Source organism: Mustela lutreola, chromosome 2 (assembly GCF_030435805.1).
Source record: "Mustela lutreola isolate mMusLut2 chromosome 2, mMusLut2.pri, whole genome shotgun sequence".
NCBI classification, from domain to species: domain Eukaryota; kingdom Metazoa; phylum Chordata; class Mammalia; order Carnivora; family Mustelidae; genus Mustela; species Mustela lutreola.
The window spans coordinates 57,569,429-57,583,995 of record NC_081291.1 but is presented as its reverse complement, the minus strand read 5'-3'; the positions used below and the strand labels follow the sequence as shown (position 1 = coordinate 57,583,995).

Genomic DNA, 14,567 nt, shown 5'->3' with positions numbered 1-14,567 from the left:
AGCCTTCCCCTGTCTTGCCCTGCCAGCTGTCGCCAGAACATGGAGCCCACTCAGCTCGAGCCCTGGCCTTCCCTGTGCAGACGTGGTCCGGCTTGGCCCACCAGGGGCTCCTGTGATCCACTATGAGAACAAGCCCCAGCACGGTACCCACAAGGCAGATCGGGACCCCTCCCACAGCCCGGGGCAGGCTGCCCAGAACCTGCGGGCTACAAGAGACAAAGGCTCACAGGCAGGCAGCTGAGCACTGGGGTGGCTTCTCAGACAGGGGGAGGGGGACAGAGCCCGAAGTGAGGAAGTGCCTGGTGTGGAGGCAGGCAGAAAGGGGAAAGCGTGGCAACGGTGAGTACAAACGTGGGAGGAACAGGAGCTTCTGCACCAGTTTTTGCACTGTCATATGCACACTGCAGCGCCCAGCAACTTAACACAAGAAAGGGAGACTCGGGACAAGGAAAGTCATGGCTCAAGAGGAGCCAAACAGCAAGCAACCACGTCTGCTGACTTTATTCTACTATTCCAATGGCTTGATTGTGAAATACAATGAAATAATCTCTGGCAGCTGGTCCTATTTATAACATACAGGTTATGGGGCCAGGCCCTTGTCCCAGCGGCTCTAACTCTTTTGCAGGCTGCTGAGGGTGGGAAGGACGCTGCCTCCCGCTCTGACCTCACCCTGGGCCACCCGATCCATTCCTGTGGGGCCACTGCATGATTCCAGGGGCACCAGTCACCCCAACTTCAGTGTGGACGCTGGCCCAGCAGTGGTGCAGGATGCCACCTTGCTCTCTCCCTCACCTGGATCAACTCTGACCGACCACCTTTTCCCCATTGGCATCTCAAGCTCTGTATCTTGGGCCTCTGAGCACACTCCTTCCTCTGTTGGAAGGTTCTGGGCAAGTCTCAATAGGCAGCACGAGTGTGGTGGTAGGTAACACCTGCCTCCATGTACACGAAGCATTATACAGATGTCGTAACACTCCCTTCCCAGTCACCTCACCACATGCGTTCTCTGTCATCACCCCTTTCTCTTAGGGCAGGAAACAGAAGCACAGGAAAGCAAATGAGCTGGTGTGAGGTCACGGAATCTCTAGGTAGCAGAGCCAGGCCAGAGCTCAGGGCCCTCGGACCCTGCCGAGCCAGGCTGCAGGGCAAATACTGCCACCCAGAACCCAGGATCCCCAAAGAAGAGGTGACACACAGAAGCGGGTCTGGAGGGGCCACCTGCAGTCCTCTGTAGCACACATATCCCATGATTCGAACTAGGAGCCCCAGGAGGCAGTCTCATGACTCCCTGGCAGTGCTGGTTGGGTTGGGAGCCACATACAGGACACTAGCCTCATGGCGACCAAGTGCTGCCCAGGGGATGCAGGCAGGCCCAGGTGGGTACATGGAAGGGCGACAGGGAGGAGCTTCCAGGCAGGAAAGATGGGGTGTCCTACAGTAGAATGTTTACCTAGGATACCCCTCTGCCTCCTTGGTGTCCATTACAGCCTTCCTCACAGGATAAAGTGCTCCCGGGGAGATCACCAGAGCCCCGACACAGAGAGGGGCACACATAACATGTATTAAAAGAATCAATTAGCTTCAAGGAGCTCCTTGGCACTACCATGGAGTCACTGTGGCATTCCTAATGGGATTTTGCTGATATGCTTATGTGGAACCAAAACTATTTACATCTCATTTTATCTTGAATTTGGATGGGGCCATAATGCACGCACGCATGCTACTTACTGTTGGAGCCACGTATGCCTAACTTATCCTCAGGTTTCCCGTGAGTGACTCCACCAAAGTCTCTCTCTACTATGAAGGCTGTGATTTTGTCTTTTACTGAACTATCAGAATCAACAACCTCCGTCTTCGCAAACACAGTAAAAATATTGGCAAGTCCTCCATTGGTGATCCAGACCTGAGGGAAGAAAGGAAAAGGGCTTTGGAGAAAAACCAAACAGTTATGCACCACCTCTCAGCTCTACCCTTTGCCACAGATACCCTTTGTCAAACTTCAGGCCAGAAACATAAAGCTCCCGGCTCTGGGAAGTCAAGCCTGTGTGGACAAAGAGGTTCACCTCAGTCTCAATGTGAGAATGGGGGTTTTGACTTTGGGGTTTAAACAGTTTCATCTTGTGGAGACCTGTACTCAAAGTCTCAGGGATGCGATGCAGGTGCAGGCGGGCTCGGGGTTAGAAGATGTTGATGCCGGGGGTGGGTGACAGGAAGCTTCTTATACTAAACTCCTGCGTGGGTTTGAAATATGGTCACTTCACCTCCCTGAGCCAGTTTCTTCCTCCAGAAAGAGAGAGCCGCACGCAACCAAGAATGGCCAGTCAAGACATGGTGTGCATGTGCTTCATGGCCGCGGTGTGCGCGCCGTCAGCGCGTGGTGACGGCCGGGCGAGACCCAGAGCAGGTGGCGGAGCGCTACCTTGGAGCCGTTGAGGATGTAGTGCTTCTTGTCCTCACTCAGCGTGGCCCTGGACTTGATGGAGGCTGCGTCGCTCCCACTGTGGGAATAGAAACACACTGGTGAGGCACACGATGCTGGGCGCAAGCGGTTCTGGGGGCCGGCAAATAGGAGGGTCTGGTTACTTTAACACGGGCACTGGGGAACTTAATAAAGGGCTGGATGATAAACATTTCCAGCTCTGCAGGCTACAGGGTGTCGTTCCACTGGCACGTCTCTACCACTGCAATGGGAGGGCGCATTCCAGCAAAACCTCACTTACAGAAACAGGTGGCAGGCTGGACTTGGTCACCCTGCTTCTTCACACGAAAGAGTGGCAGCGCAAACGACCTGGCCTTCCGCTGGAATGTGGGCATGTGTGCGCAGAACGGGCTCATCTGCGCTCCCATGAGGAGGGCAGGGCACCCCCGGTTCCCAAGTGAGGGGAAGTGGGATGGAGTGCAGTCCAAGTAACAGACTTGGCAGTGGAAGTCCTGAGTCCTCAGTGGCTTGTGTGACTCTAGGTTGATGACACCACCTCACTGAACCCTCGGTTCCTAACCTGTTCAGTGGGGATAGTATTGCTTGCCCAACATACTTGGAAAGCTGCTTAGAAGGCTGAAAGCCCTATCCTACGTGAGGTGCGCTGCAGCCCACGAACAATGACCTGACAGGTGCTGCCGGGTATGCTATCTCATTTGTAAGTCTCACTGGGACAGACCAGTAAGGTAAACATAAGAGAACTGCAAGAAAAGTTGCTGAGTCGATGATCTGGAAGATTCAGGGATGGAAGAGAGAAAAACCACCACTGATTCACCAAAACCCACAGCCCTCATCCCAGGGCACCCAGAAGATGCACCAGGCGGCTGCCATGTGCCACCTCTTGCCGGGGGCACACCTGCTTGGCTCCGTCAGACAGAAGGCAGCAATGTGCTCCCCCGATGCCAGTCTGGGCAGGTACTTGGCCTTCTGCTCCTTGTTGCCGGCCAAGATGATCCCCTAAACCAAACACACACAAGGCTGCTATCAGCTGTGGAGAAGAAAGGACATGTACCACATGCTTACAGAACACGGCCCTTTCTGGAGAAAACAACTCCTGCAAAAGGAAATACCCTGAGCCTAGAGCCTGCAGCCCCAAGGTGGGGAAGGGGAGGCTGCTGATGAGCAGGCGGTGGCAGGCTGCCGAGGAGCCGCTCAGAAGTGCACCCTCTGGCAGGGCCTGGGTCTGGAGCACCAGCATGGCTTTGGGCCGGACTCCGGGACCCGCATCACCGCAGTTCAGGCCTCTCTGGCCTCGGGCCAGAGAGGTCCCTCCTCTCAGCCTCCATCCTCTCAACTCCACACTGGGGGTAATGCTACCCAATGGAGGGGTGTTTGGATGATAACGAGTGAAGACTCAGGCACGCCAAGGCCACGCCTGGCAGAAAGAAGGTGTGCGGGCAGTGTCAGAATCGCCCCACCCCCTCTCAGTCAGTAGCATGGGGAGAAGTGTGCTCTTTCCACTGGATGATTGCTCGGAGCACAAGTGCGGTCAGGGTTGTGGGGGGCGGGCAAGCACACCATTCACTTAGCTCCTTTCACTTTCTACACAGAACAGAGACAGCCTGAGTAGTGGGCTGGTCACGGAAAGCTGTGTGACCATGGCCCTGCCCTAAAATGCTCCAAGCCCAGGATAAGGAAGACATGCACGAACAGCAGGGAAGACACGCTCTGGTCCCTCATGAGTTCCAAGCTCGGCAGGAAAGATTTGCGTCAAATGGTGAGGTGAAGACAGGCTCTGACACAGTGGCATCTGGTGTGGGCCTCAAAGGATGGGTCAAGGGTGATGGAGAAGGGAGGAGGATTCCAAGGGAAGGCACAGTGTGATCAAAGCAACTTTGATCTTGTGTGGGGACTCAGCGCCATCCGGGGTGGCTACAGAGAGGAAGATCACAGGGAGTGCTGCAGGGCGCCACCCCAAGACCCTGAGACAGCAAGCCCAAGTCACTTCCTGGTCAAAGTGAGCAAGCCTCCTGCCTCCATACCCCCAATGTGACTCCTGACCTTCACAAAGCATCAGAAGGAAACCCTAGACACTTGACCTTGAGGCCAATAGCCTGGTGTGCCGCCAAGGTCACGGCGATTGATGCATCCAGGCCGACGATTTCTCCTAGACGTGCGTACATAGTGTTGGAGAAGCCCAGGCCACCTGGAGAAGAAACAGACTAGCTTTATTTGTGGCCCAGACCCAAATTCCTCACATTAAAGGCAAAGGGCTTGACTGTTCTTTTTGCTTATAAAGACCATGTCACCATTTTAAAAAATCACAGTACAGAGAGGTCCAAAGAAAATAAAAATTACCCATAAACTTATCAGAGCATTTCTGAGTACATCCTTTCAGATTTTTTCTAGGCATATAAGCATATGTACATATGTATGTTTTTAGCATAAAAATGTAACATTCAACACAAAGAGCATACCTTCACACACATTAAATCATTTAAAATGTTGTGAGTGTCTTCTGTCCCAGATACAGATCTTTATAAACCTGGCAGCTGTCCTGCAGCCCTTTCCCTGTATCCGGTGGGCTCTAGGACAGGTTTTCTCTGCCTCCGCACTCTGACACTCTGGGATGGATTGTGCCTTGCTGTGGGGAACTGTCCACCGCACTACAGGACTTTTGGCAGCATGGTCGGCCTCTGCTTGCGAGATGCCGGAAGTTCCCTTTTAACCAGGGTTTGACGGCCGAGAACGTCTCTAGACGTTGCCAAACATTCCCTGGGGAGGTAAATCAACCTGGATAGAAATCACTCTTCTACGAAGAAGACAAAGATTAAAAAAAACAAACACTCCACTGAGCTGATGTATCTTACTTTTCATCTTCAACTTCTAGAGGCAGCTGGGTGGCCTCTGCGTCTTAAAAATGACAGATGGGGGCCCAGGGTCACGTGGCCAACAGGAGCAGAGCTGGGCCCTGAATTTGGGTGGGGGTACTAGCCCTGGAGCCACTGCACAGCCCACCTGCAGAGGGTGCCACTCACACATAAAGGGAAGGGTGGCCCTGCCTGACGTGTAGTCCTGTAGGCTCCACACCGGGGGAAGGTCAGGGCTCCGCAGTATTTCATCCCCACCCATGCCATTACACAGAAGTGTGACACGAAACACTTTTGGTCTTACTTATTTCATATCCTGAGGGACACAGTACGGTTTTTAAAAAAACACCAAAACCTTCTGGTGCCTTTTTTTTTTTTTTTTTAAGATTTTATTTATTTGACAGAGAGAGCTCACAGAGAGGCAGAGAGGCAAGCAGAGAGAGAGGGAGGAAGCAGGTTCTCCACTGAGCAGAGCCTGACATGAGGCCCGATCCCAGGACCCTGAGACCATGACCCGAGCCGAAGGCAGAAGCTTAACCCATTGAGCCACCCAGGCGCCCCTTCTAGTGCTTTTCCACTAACACAGGTATCATTGCAATCATGGAGGAACAGCAATCACATGGAGACAGACAACAAGTAGGTGGAGACTGCTGGCTGGGGAGAAGCTGAGGTGGCAGGAAGGAATCACACACTGGGCAGCACACAGGGAACTGGGGGAGAAAAACCCAGGCTGGGTTGCCAAAAGGGCCTCCATTTTTCAAGATGGTCGTTTCCAGCTAGTCTTCAGAATGCTCCAGACTGGGAACATTTCCCCAAAAATTTTGGGGCACAAACATGAAGTTGCTGTTGTCTTAATTTCCCAAGAAAAGATTAAAAAAAAGAGAGAGAAAGAAAAAAAAAGAAAGCGAAAAGCCCCAAACTCATCTCAGGAAATAAAGAACATTTTCATATCATGAGTAGGACAGAACACAAGAATAGAGGGTGCAGAGTCACACCATCGCATGCCAACACACACACACACACCACCCACATGTGCTGGCATGAAACACACACAGATGGAGAAACATACATCCTAAACAGACACAAAGTGTTCCCACATCAAATTAAGTACTTTTCACCAATCAAGAGGCAATTTAAAAATGCTTCTGAAGGGGAAATATGTATTATCACTAACCTGGCTATGTCTAGAGGTTCTCTTCTCTTTTCTCCAAGCACTTAGTCATTTATATTTTTTAGCTGACAGACCTGCCACAGTTCTCTGGCTCCGCCTCTACCTTCACTCTGTTCCCATATTCACCTCGGACTACACATTAGGGAAGCTGACTGCCCTGTGCCTTGTGAGCTAGGATGCTGACAAGCCTCAGCTGTCTGGGCAGAGCTCAGTCTCCCCCTGCCGCACACGGAAATTGCAGACTGGGGCAAGGAAATGCAGCACACATAGCTGCCTCCATGGAGGCTTGAGCTGCTGTGTTCTACCAGGAAGGGAGGCGGCAGCACTGACAGTGTCGTGTCCTCTTGCAGAGAGGGCAGTGTTGTTATGCCTCCGAATCAGATCAGGCCTGCACTAGTGGGTCCTAAATGTTCACACTCGATCTCAGCCAGGACCGGCTGCAGGTTGAGTACCAATGGGAACTTACTCTACAGATGTTGAGGGCCCTCCAGCCCTGGCTGCTGAGGGGGTAGAGGAACAACACAGGCCTAACTTTAGTCTCTGGAGATAAGTCAGGCAGAGACATAATGTCAAGAAAAACTCCTGTCTTCTGTGTCTTGCTCTGTAAAACCTAACTCACAACCTGGCTGGAAAAATGCCCCAAATATCAATGTCCAAATAACCACCTCAAAGACAAGAAATAGGCCCAAACCTTTAAAGCAGCATCAACAGCTCCTTCCCCTAAACCGGACTCCTAGCTGATCCAAGGGGAAAATGGCTCCAGAGAAGGCTCAGGCAGAGGGCTCCCAGAGCAATGGGTGCTGCATATGGGCTGTGAAGCCCAGAGCCATGCTTTTATGTCAAAGGGGACCAAGAGGTAAAATAAAATGGTGTGCGCGTGTGTGTGACTGTATTCTGGCCCTGCGTCACAGGCTCTGTTCCTCGTCTCCCTATCCCCCTGCCCCACTTCCTGCTGTCCCCTTAATCCCTACAGAATTTAGATGACCAATTTTAGATTAAGCAGGAGAGAGAGATCTGTAGTGATTGGCCAAATCTACGAAGGCGGAATCACGCTGGGATCCTGGGGAGAAAGGCCGGGTCTTTCATCTGGGGGTTGAAAACATCACTACAATGATCCAGGAATTACAGGGACAGTCCAGAACACAACCTGCCCGGTTTGAATGTTCTCAGTGATCTAATCTCCCACCTCAATGCCCCTGTATCCTATAGCCATGCGCCTTCTTCCTCTGTACCAGGACAGGAAGCAGAGTGGCAGACCCTTACACCTGAGCTCCCAGCCCACAGTCATCCCTCTAACAAAAAGGGCTCATAGGTCTGGGGCAATTCCTCTGTGGAGAGACCAAAGGGCCTCACAGTGCAGATGACACTGAAATTGGCCAATGTGGCTTTAAGGTTATACACACCCCCTTCTCCACGGCCCACAAGGACCTAGAGAGCACGGACATCCTGCAGTGGCCCTGATCCACACCAAATGAACCAAGTACAGGCCTCAACATTTCTTCCTCTTCCTAGATCTCTTAGTCCACACACTCACCTGTCAACCACCCCAGCTCTGGTCCGTGGTGGGTGTTTTTATTAATTCCAGTGGTTTTATAGTTTTATAGTTTGATCCTGGACATACTTCATTTAAAGGCCACCTTTCCCAAACAGAACCCTTTCCTGGACAAACATGGAGTGCTTACTTAAGAGTCAAACCAGCAGGGTGGTGTTTTCCTTTACTTACCATATTCTTCTGGGACTTGCATCCCAAAAAGCCCCAGGCTCTTCAATTTATCTAACGTTTCATCTGGAATTCTTCCCTCCCGGTCAATTCTCTGAGAGTCCACTGCCAAGAGGAAGTATTTTAATTAAGCAAAACATAAGCTATGTCTACAAAGATAAAAGCAAACAGAACAATTTTCGTACAGCATATACTTCCAGGGTCAGAAACTTCAGAATCGATATGTCTGGTCAGTTATTCAGCATCTGTTCAACTTCATCTAATTAGCCCAGCCAACACTGTATTTTTAAAAAATGGCTGTACCAGGTAGTATTCTGTTTCTTGATCTGGATGCTATTCACATGGGTGTATTTGCTATGTGAAATTGCAGCAGATTAACTTTTCTGAAAGCATACTATACCTCAATTTTTTAATTACCATTACCGTCTAGAAAATTAGGAAAGAAGTACACCACTTCCAGAACTGTCCTAAAATGTCAGGCTAGACAGCCAAACTCTGAGCATTATCTGTGCCCATGTCTACCTGCTTTTCAGAAACCATGACTCTTTCACCACAGCCCACAGATTCTGAGGACAGTTTATTCTGTTTTACACCTACTCAAGTCCATTAGAGCAGAATGGAACAATCACTTAGCATGAGGTCTATAATTATATACCTGTATGTACACATTTTTGCCTGAATCAAGTTAATTAAAATCTTCAAATTGCCAGCATATTAAACTTCACTACTATTATAAATTTTTAAAAACCATCATAACGTGCACTTGGGCATATTTATGGACATGGGTCACCAGTGAGAAATACGGATTCCCCAGGAGTCCAAACCTCTCATTGTTTTTTTTTTTTTTTTTCACTTTATTGACATATACAAGTGGCATATAATAAACCGCATATTTATAATATATAATTTTTTGGGTCCTGACATGTTTGTCCATGAAATTACTCCCACCAAGTAATAAAAACTTCCTTTTCCACAAAAGATTTCCTTTGTGATCAGTCCATTTCCATTCCTAGGCAACCATGAGTCATCTTTTTGTCTATAGATCAGTTTGCATTTTTGAGTTTCATTTTTAAAGATTTTATTTATTTATTTGAGAGACAGAGAGAGAGCATGAGTAGAGAGAGAGGTCGGAGGGAGAAGCAGACTCCCCGCTGAGCAGGGAGCCCAATGTGGAACTCGATCCTGGGACTCCAGGATCATGACCCAAGCCGCAGGCCATTGCTTCATCAACTGAGCCACCCAGGCACCCCTCATTTTGGGTTTTAAATCACATGGAAGGTAGTCTTTGATCCGGCTTCTTTGATCCAGGATGATTCTGAGATTCATCCATATCACTGCATATATCAAAACTTTATCATAATACTTTTTACTGTTCAATATTCTACTGTATAGAAGTTTATCCATTTGCCTTTCAATGGACATTTGGGTGGTTCTCAGGTTTTGGTTCTTAGAAATAAAGCTTCTTTTCCTTTCCTTTTTTTTTTTTTAAGATTTTATTTATTTGACAGAGACATCACAAGTAAGCAGAGCAGCAGGCAGAGAGAGACGGGGAAGTAGGCTCCCTGCCAAGCAGAGACCCCAATGCAGGGCTTGATCTGAGGACCCCGAGATCATGACCTAGCTGAAGGAAGAGGCTTAACCCACTGAGCCACCCAGGTGCCCTTTTTTTTTTTTTTTTTTTTAAAGATTTGTATTTATTTATATGTAAGAGAGAATGTACCAAGTGTGGGGGGAGGGACAGACCCTGTTGAGCAGGGAGCCTGATGCGGGGCTCAATCCCAGAACCCTGAGATCACGACCTGAGATGAAGGCAGATACTTAACTGACGGGCCACCCAGGTGCCCCTAGAAATAAAGCTTCTATGAGCATTCATATTTTTTACATAGCTCTGTTTTTACTTCTCTTGGGTCACTACTTTGGGGTGGAATGGTTGGGCTGTATGTATAATATGAAACTGTCAGGATCTGGGGAGACCCCTGCTTCCAACCAAGATGGAGTAACAGGGACTGGAACTTTCTCCTTGCCTCAACATATTAAACCCACAGGGCATGCAGAAGAGCAATGAGGAACGTGTCACTAGTAGAGAAGAATTAGCCAGGCAACAGCACTCCCAACGGTAATAAAAACTGGTTCTGGAGTGGGCAGAAATTTTTTTTTTTAGGGTGCCTGGGTGGCTCAGTAGGTTAAGCCTCTGCCTTTGGCTCAGGTCATGATCTCAGGGTCCTGGAATCAAGCCCCGCATCGGGCTCTCTGCTCAGTGGGAAGCCTGCTTCCTCTTCTCTATCTCTCTGCTTGCCTCTTTGCTTACTTGTGATCTCTCTCTGTCAAATAAATAAATATTAAAAAAAAAATTTTTTTTAATGGATAAAGAACAGAAATACAAATAACACACAAACAGATATATGGTATAACTGTGGAATTAAATTTCATGAGTGGGGTGTAAATAGGGGAAAAGTGTCTGAAAAGAATTTGGGGGGGGATCAATAATAAAAACAGGTTGAGAAACACTGCTCTACAGGATGCTCTGCTCCCACCTAACAACACTTAAAAAGCAAGCCTTGACTAAAACCAAAGACATCACCAAAATCAGACGTTCCTGAGGGAACACTGATCCAAAAACCCTTAACAAAATACTAACAGACTGAATTCAGTACTACATTAGCTGGATCATTCACCATGATCAAATGGGATTTACCTGGGCATGTAAGGATGGTTCAGCATCTGCAAATCAATGTGACACATCACATTAACAAAAAGAAGGTTAAAAATCATGGTCAACTCAACAGATGCCATAAAAAGCACTTAATAAAATTCAACATTCATTTCCGATAAAACAAACTCTCAACAAAGTAGGTATAGACGGAATTTAACTCAACATAATAAAGGCCACATATGACAAACCCACAGCTAACATCACATTCAACTGTGAAAAGCTGAGAGCTTTTCCTCTAGGATCAGGCTTGACACAAGGATACCCACACTTGTCAGTTTCATTCAACATAGTACTAGAAGTCCTAGTGACAGCAATCAGACAAGGAAAATAAACTACAAAAAATGAATTCAGTAAAGGTGAAGGATAGAAAATCTACATGAAAATGTTGCATTTCTATACACTAATAATGAACTTCAGAAAGAGAAATTAAGGGGTGCCTGGGTGGCTCAGTCAGTTAGGCGTTTGCCTTAGGCTCAGGTCATGATCCCAGGGTTCTGGGATCAAGCCCCACATTAGATTCCCTGCTCAGCGGAGAACCTGCTTCTCCCTCTCCCTGCCACTCCCCCTGCTTGTGCTCTGTCTCTCCCTCCCTGTCAACTGAATAAATAAAATATTTTTAAAAAAGAGAGAGAGAGAGAGAAGTTAAGAAAAATCTCATTTACAACTGCGTCAAAAAGAATAAAATAAAATACCTAGGGATAAATAAATACCTAGGGATAAGGAGGTAAAAGACCTGTATTCTGGGAAACTGTCAAAGCAGTAAGAAAAGAAACTAAAACTAACAAAAATAAATGGAAAAACATACAAGCATACCTCATTTTAGTGGCACTTCACAGATACTGCATTTTTTACAACTTGAAGGTTTATGGCAACCCTATGACAAGCAAGCCTACTGTGCCATTTTTCCAGCAGGATTTGCTTACTTCATGTCTCTCTGTCCTTTTTGGTAAGTCTCACAATATTTCAAGCTTTTTCATTATTATTTTGTTACTATGATCTGTGGTCAGTGATCTTTAATGTTACTTAAATGTTAATGTAATCGTTTTGGGGAGCCGTGAACTCCACCTACATAAGACAGTAAGCTTAACTGATAAACGTACATGTTCTGACTGCTTCACTTTCCCAGTCTCTCTCCCTCTCCTCTGGCCTCTTTCTTCCCTGAGACACAATGTTGAAAATAGGCCCATTAGTAACCCCACAATTGCCTCTAAGTATTCAAGAGAAAAGAAGAGTTGTATATAGTCCCTCACTTTCATTCAAAAGCTAGAAATGATTCAGCTTAGTAAGGAAGGCATGTCAAGACCTAGAGCTAGGCCTCTGGTGTTGAAGAGTTAGTCAAGTTGTGAAGGCAAAGGAAAAGCTTTTGAAGGAAATTAAAAGCGCTACTCCAGTGAACACAAAAGATAAGAAGTGAAACAGCCCTACAGCTGATGTGGAGAAGGTTGTAGTGGTCTGGAGAGAAGATCAAACCAGCTACATTCCCATAAGACCAAGGCTTACTCCAGAGTAAAGCCCTTAGTTTCCTCAATATATGAAGGCTGGGCAAGATGACAAAGCTGCAGGAGAAAAGTCTGAAGCTGGCAGACGTGGTTCACGAGGTTCAAGGAGAAAAGTCGTCTCCATGACATAAAAGTACAAGGTGAAGCAGCAAGTCTTCACGTAGAAGCTGCAGCAATATCCAGGCAGCGCCCTCAGCAGCAAAATGGCTAAACCTTACTGCAAGCTCAAGCTGACAGCATTTTTTAGCAATACAATGTGGGTTGTTATTGTTTTTTTTTTTAAGATTTTTTATTTTTAAATAATCTCTACAAGCTCAAACTTAAAACTGCAAGATCAAGAGCACATTCTTGGGGCTCATGGGTGGCTAAGTGGATTAAGCCTCTGCCTTTGGCTCAGGTCATGATCTCAGAGTCCTGGGATTGATTCCCACATCGGGCTCTCTGCTCAGCAGGGAGCCTGCTTCCCCACTCTTTCTCTCTCTTCCTGCCTCTCTGCCTACCTGTGATCTCTGTCAAATAAATAAATAAAATCTTTAATAAAAAGAGTCACATGCTCTAACTAGAATGTAAATAAAGACATGAAAAAGAGTCTCATGCTCTACTGACTGAGCCAGTCAGGTGCCTCAGCAATAAAGTATTTTTAAATGAAAGGTATGTACATTTTTGGGGCATCTGGGTGGTTCAGTCAGTTAAGCATCTGCCGTCAGTTCAGGTCATGATCCCAGGGTCCTAGTACTAAGTATCATATTGGACTCCCTGCTCAGTGAGGAGCCTGTTTCTCCTTTTCCCTCTGTTCTCCCTGCTGTCAAATAAATAAAATTCTTTTAAAAAGGTATGTACATTTTTTAAGACATAATGCTAATGTACACTGTTTAATACACTGATATAGTGTAAACCTAACTTTTATATGCACTGGGAAAACAAAAAATTCATTTGACTCGCTTTATTGTGGTAGTCTGGAACCAAACCTAAAGTATCTCTGAGGTGTGCCTACACCACGCTCACAGACTGGGAGAATGTCATTAAAATGTCAACACTACCCAAAGAAATCTATAGATTTGACGCAATATGTATCAAAATAACAGTGGCATTCTTCACAGAGACTAGAATAAATAATCCTAAAATTTGTATGAACTGCAAAAAATGCCAAATAGCCAAAGCAACCTTGAGAAAGAATAAAGCTGGAGGTATCATGGTCCCTGAAGTTCAAAGCTATAGTAATAAACACAGTATGGTACTAGCACAAGAACAGACACAGATCAGTGAGAACAGAGTCCAGAAATAAACCCACACTTTTAAGGTCAATTAGTCTTTGACAAAAGGGGCAGGAATATACAATGGGGAAAAAGTCTCCTCCATAAACACTGTGGGGAAAACTGGACAGCTACATTCAAAATGATGAAAACGGGACTGTTTTCTTACATCATGAACAAAAATAAACTCAAAATTGACTAAAGATTTAAATATAAGACCAGAAACCATAAATCTCCTAGAAGAAAACACAGGCAGTAAGTTCTTGGACATTGGTTTGAGCAGTGATTTTTTTGGCTCTATGTCTTTGGGCAAGGGGAACAAAAGCAAAAATAAACCAATGGGACTATCAAACTAAAAAGCTTCTGCGCAGCGAAGAAAACCATCAACAAAATGAATGGAAGAAGGCGTTTGCAAGTAAAACATAACCAATAAGGGGTTATATCCAAAACATATAAAGAACTCACAACTCCATGCCAAAAACCAAACAATCCAACCAACTAAAAAAAGAGCAGAGGATGTGAACAGACATTTCTCCAAAGAATACATACAGGTGACAAAGAGACACAAGATGCTGAACATCACTAATGATCAGAGAAAGGCATTCAAAACCACAATGAAATATCACCTCAGACATGTCAGAATGGTTAGCATCAAAAAGGTAAGAAGTAACAGGTGAGGATGTGGAGAAAAAGGAACCCTCAGGTACTGTTGGTGGGAATGCAAAATGGTGTAGCCACTGTGGAAAACAGTATGGAAGTTCCTCAAAAAATTAAAACTAGAGGGGTGCCTGGGTGGCTCAGTCGTTAAGCATCTGCCTTTGGCTCAAGTCATGATTCCAGGGTCCTGGGATCAAGTCCCAATCAAGCCCTGCATCAGGCTCGCTGTTCAGCAGAAAGCCTGTTTCTCCTTCTCCCACTTCCC

At 46.8% G+C, this 14,567-nt stretch overlaps 1 protein-coding gene across 2 annotated transcripts in view; it reads right to left on the bottom strand.

Moving 5' to 3' along the window:
• Positions 1–14,567, bottom strand: part of ACAD9 (acyl-CoA dehydrogenase family member 9) — a 40,992-nt gene that overhangs the window by 13,782 nt on the left and 12,643 nt on the right. For both annotated transcript variants that reach the window (XM_059161882.1, XM_059161881.1), the window contains exons 3-7: positions 8,184–8,285; positions 4,519–4,625; positions 3,336–3,436; positions 2,420–2,498; positions 1,729–1,903 (exon numbers count right to left, since the gene is read on the bottom strand). In XM_059161882.1, the coding sequence (XP_059017865.1) occupies positions 1,729–1,903; positions 2,420–2,498; positions 3,336–3,436; positions 4,519–4,625; positions 8,184–8,285 (564 nt within the window). The remainder of the gene's footprint in view (positions 1–1,728; positions 1,904–2,419; positions 2,499–3,335; positions 3,437–4,518; positions 4,626–8,183; positions 8,286–14,567) is intronic.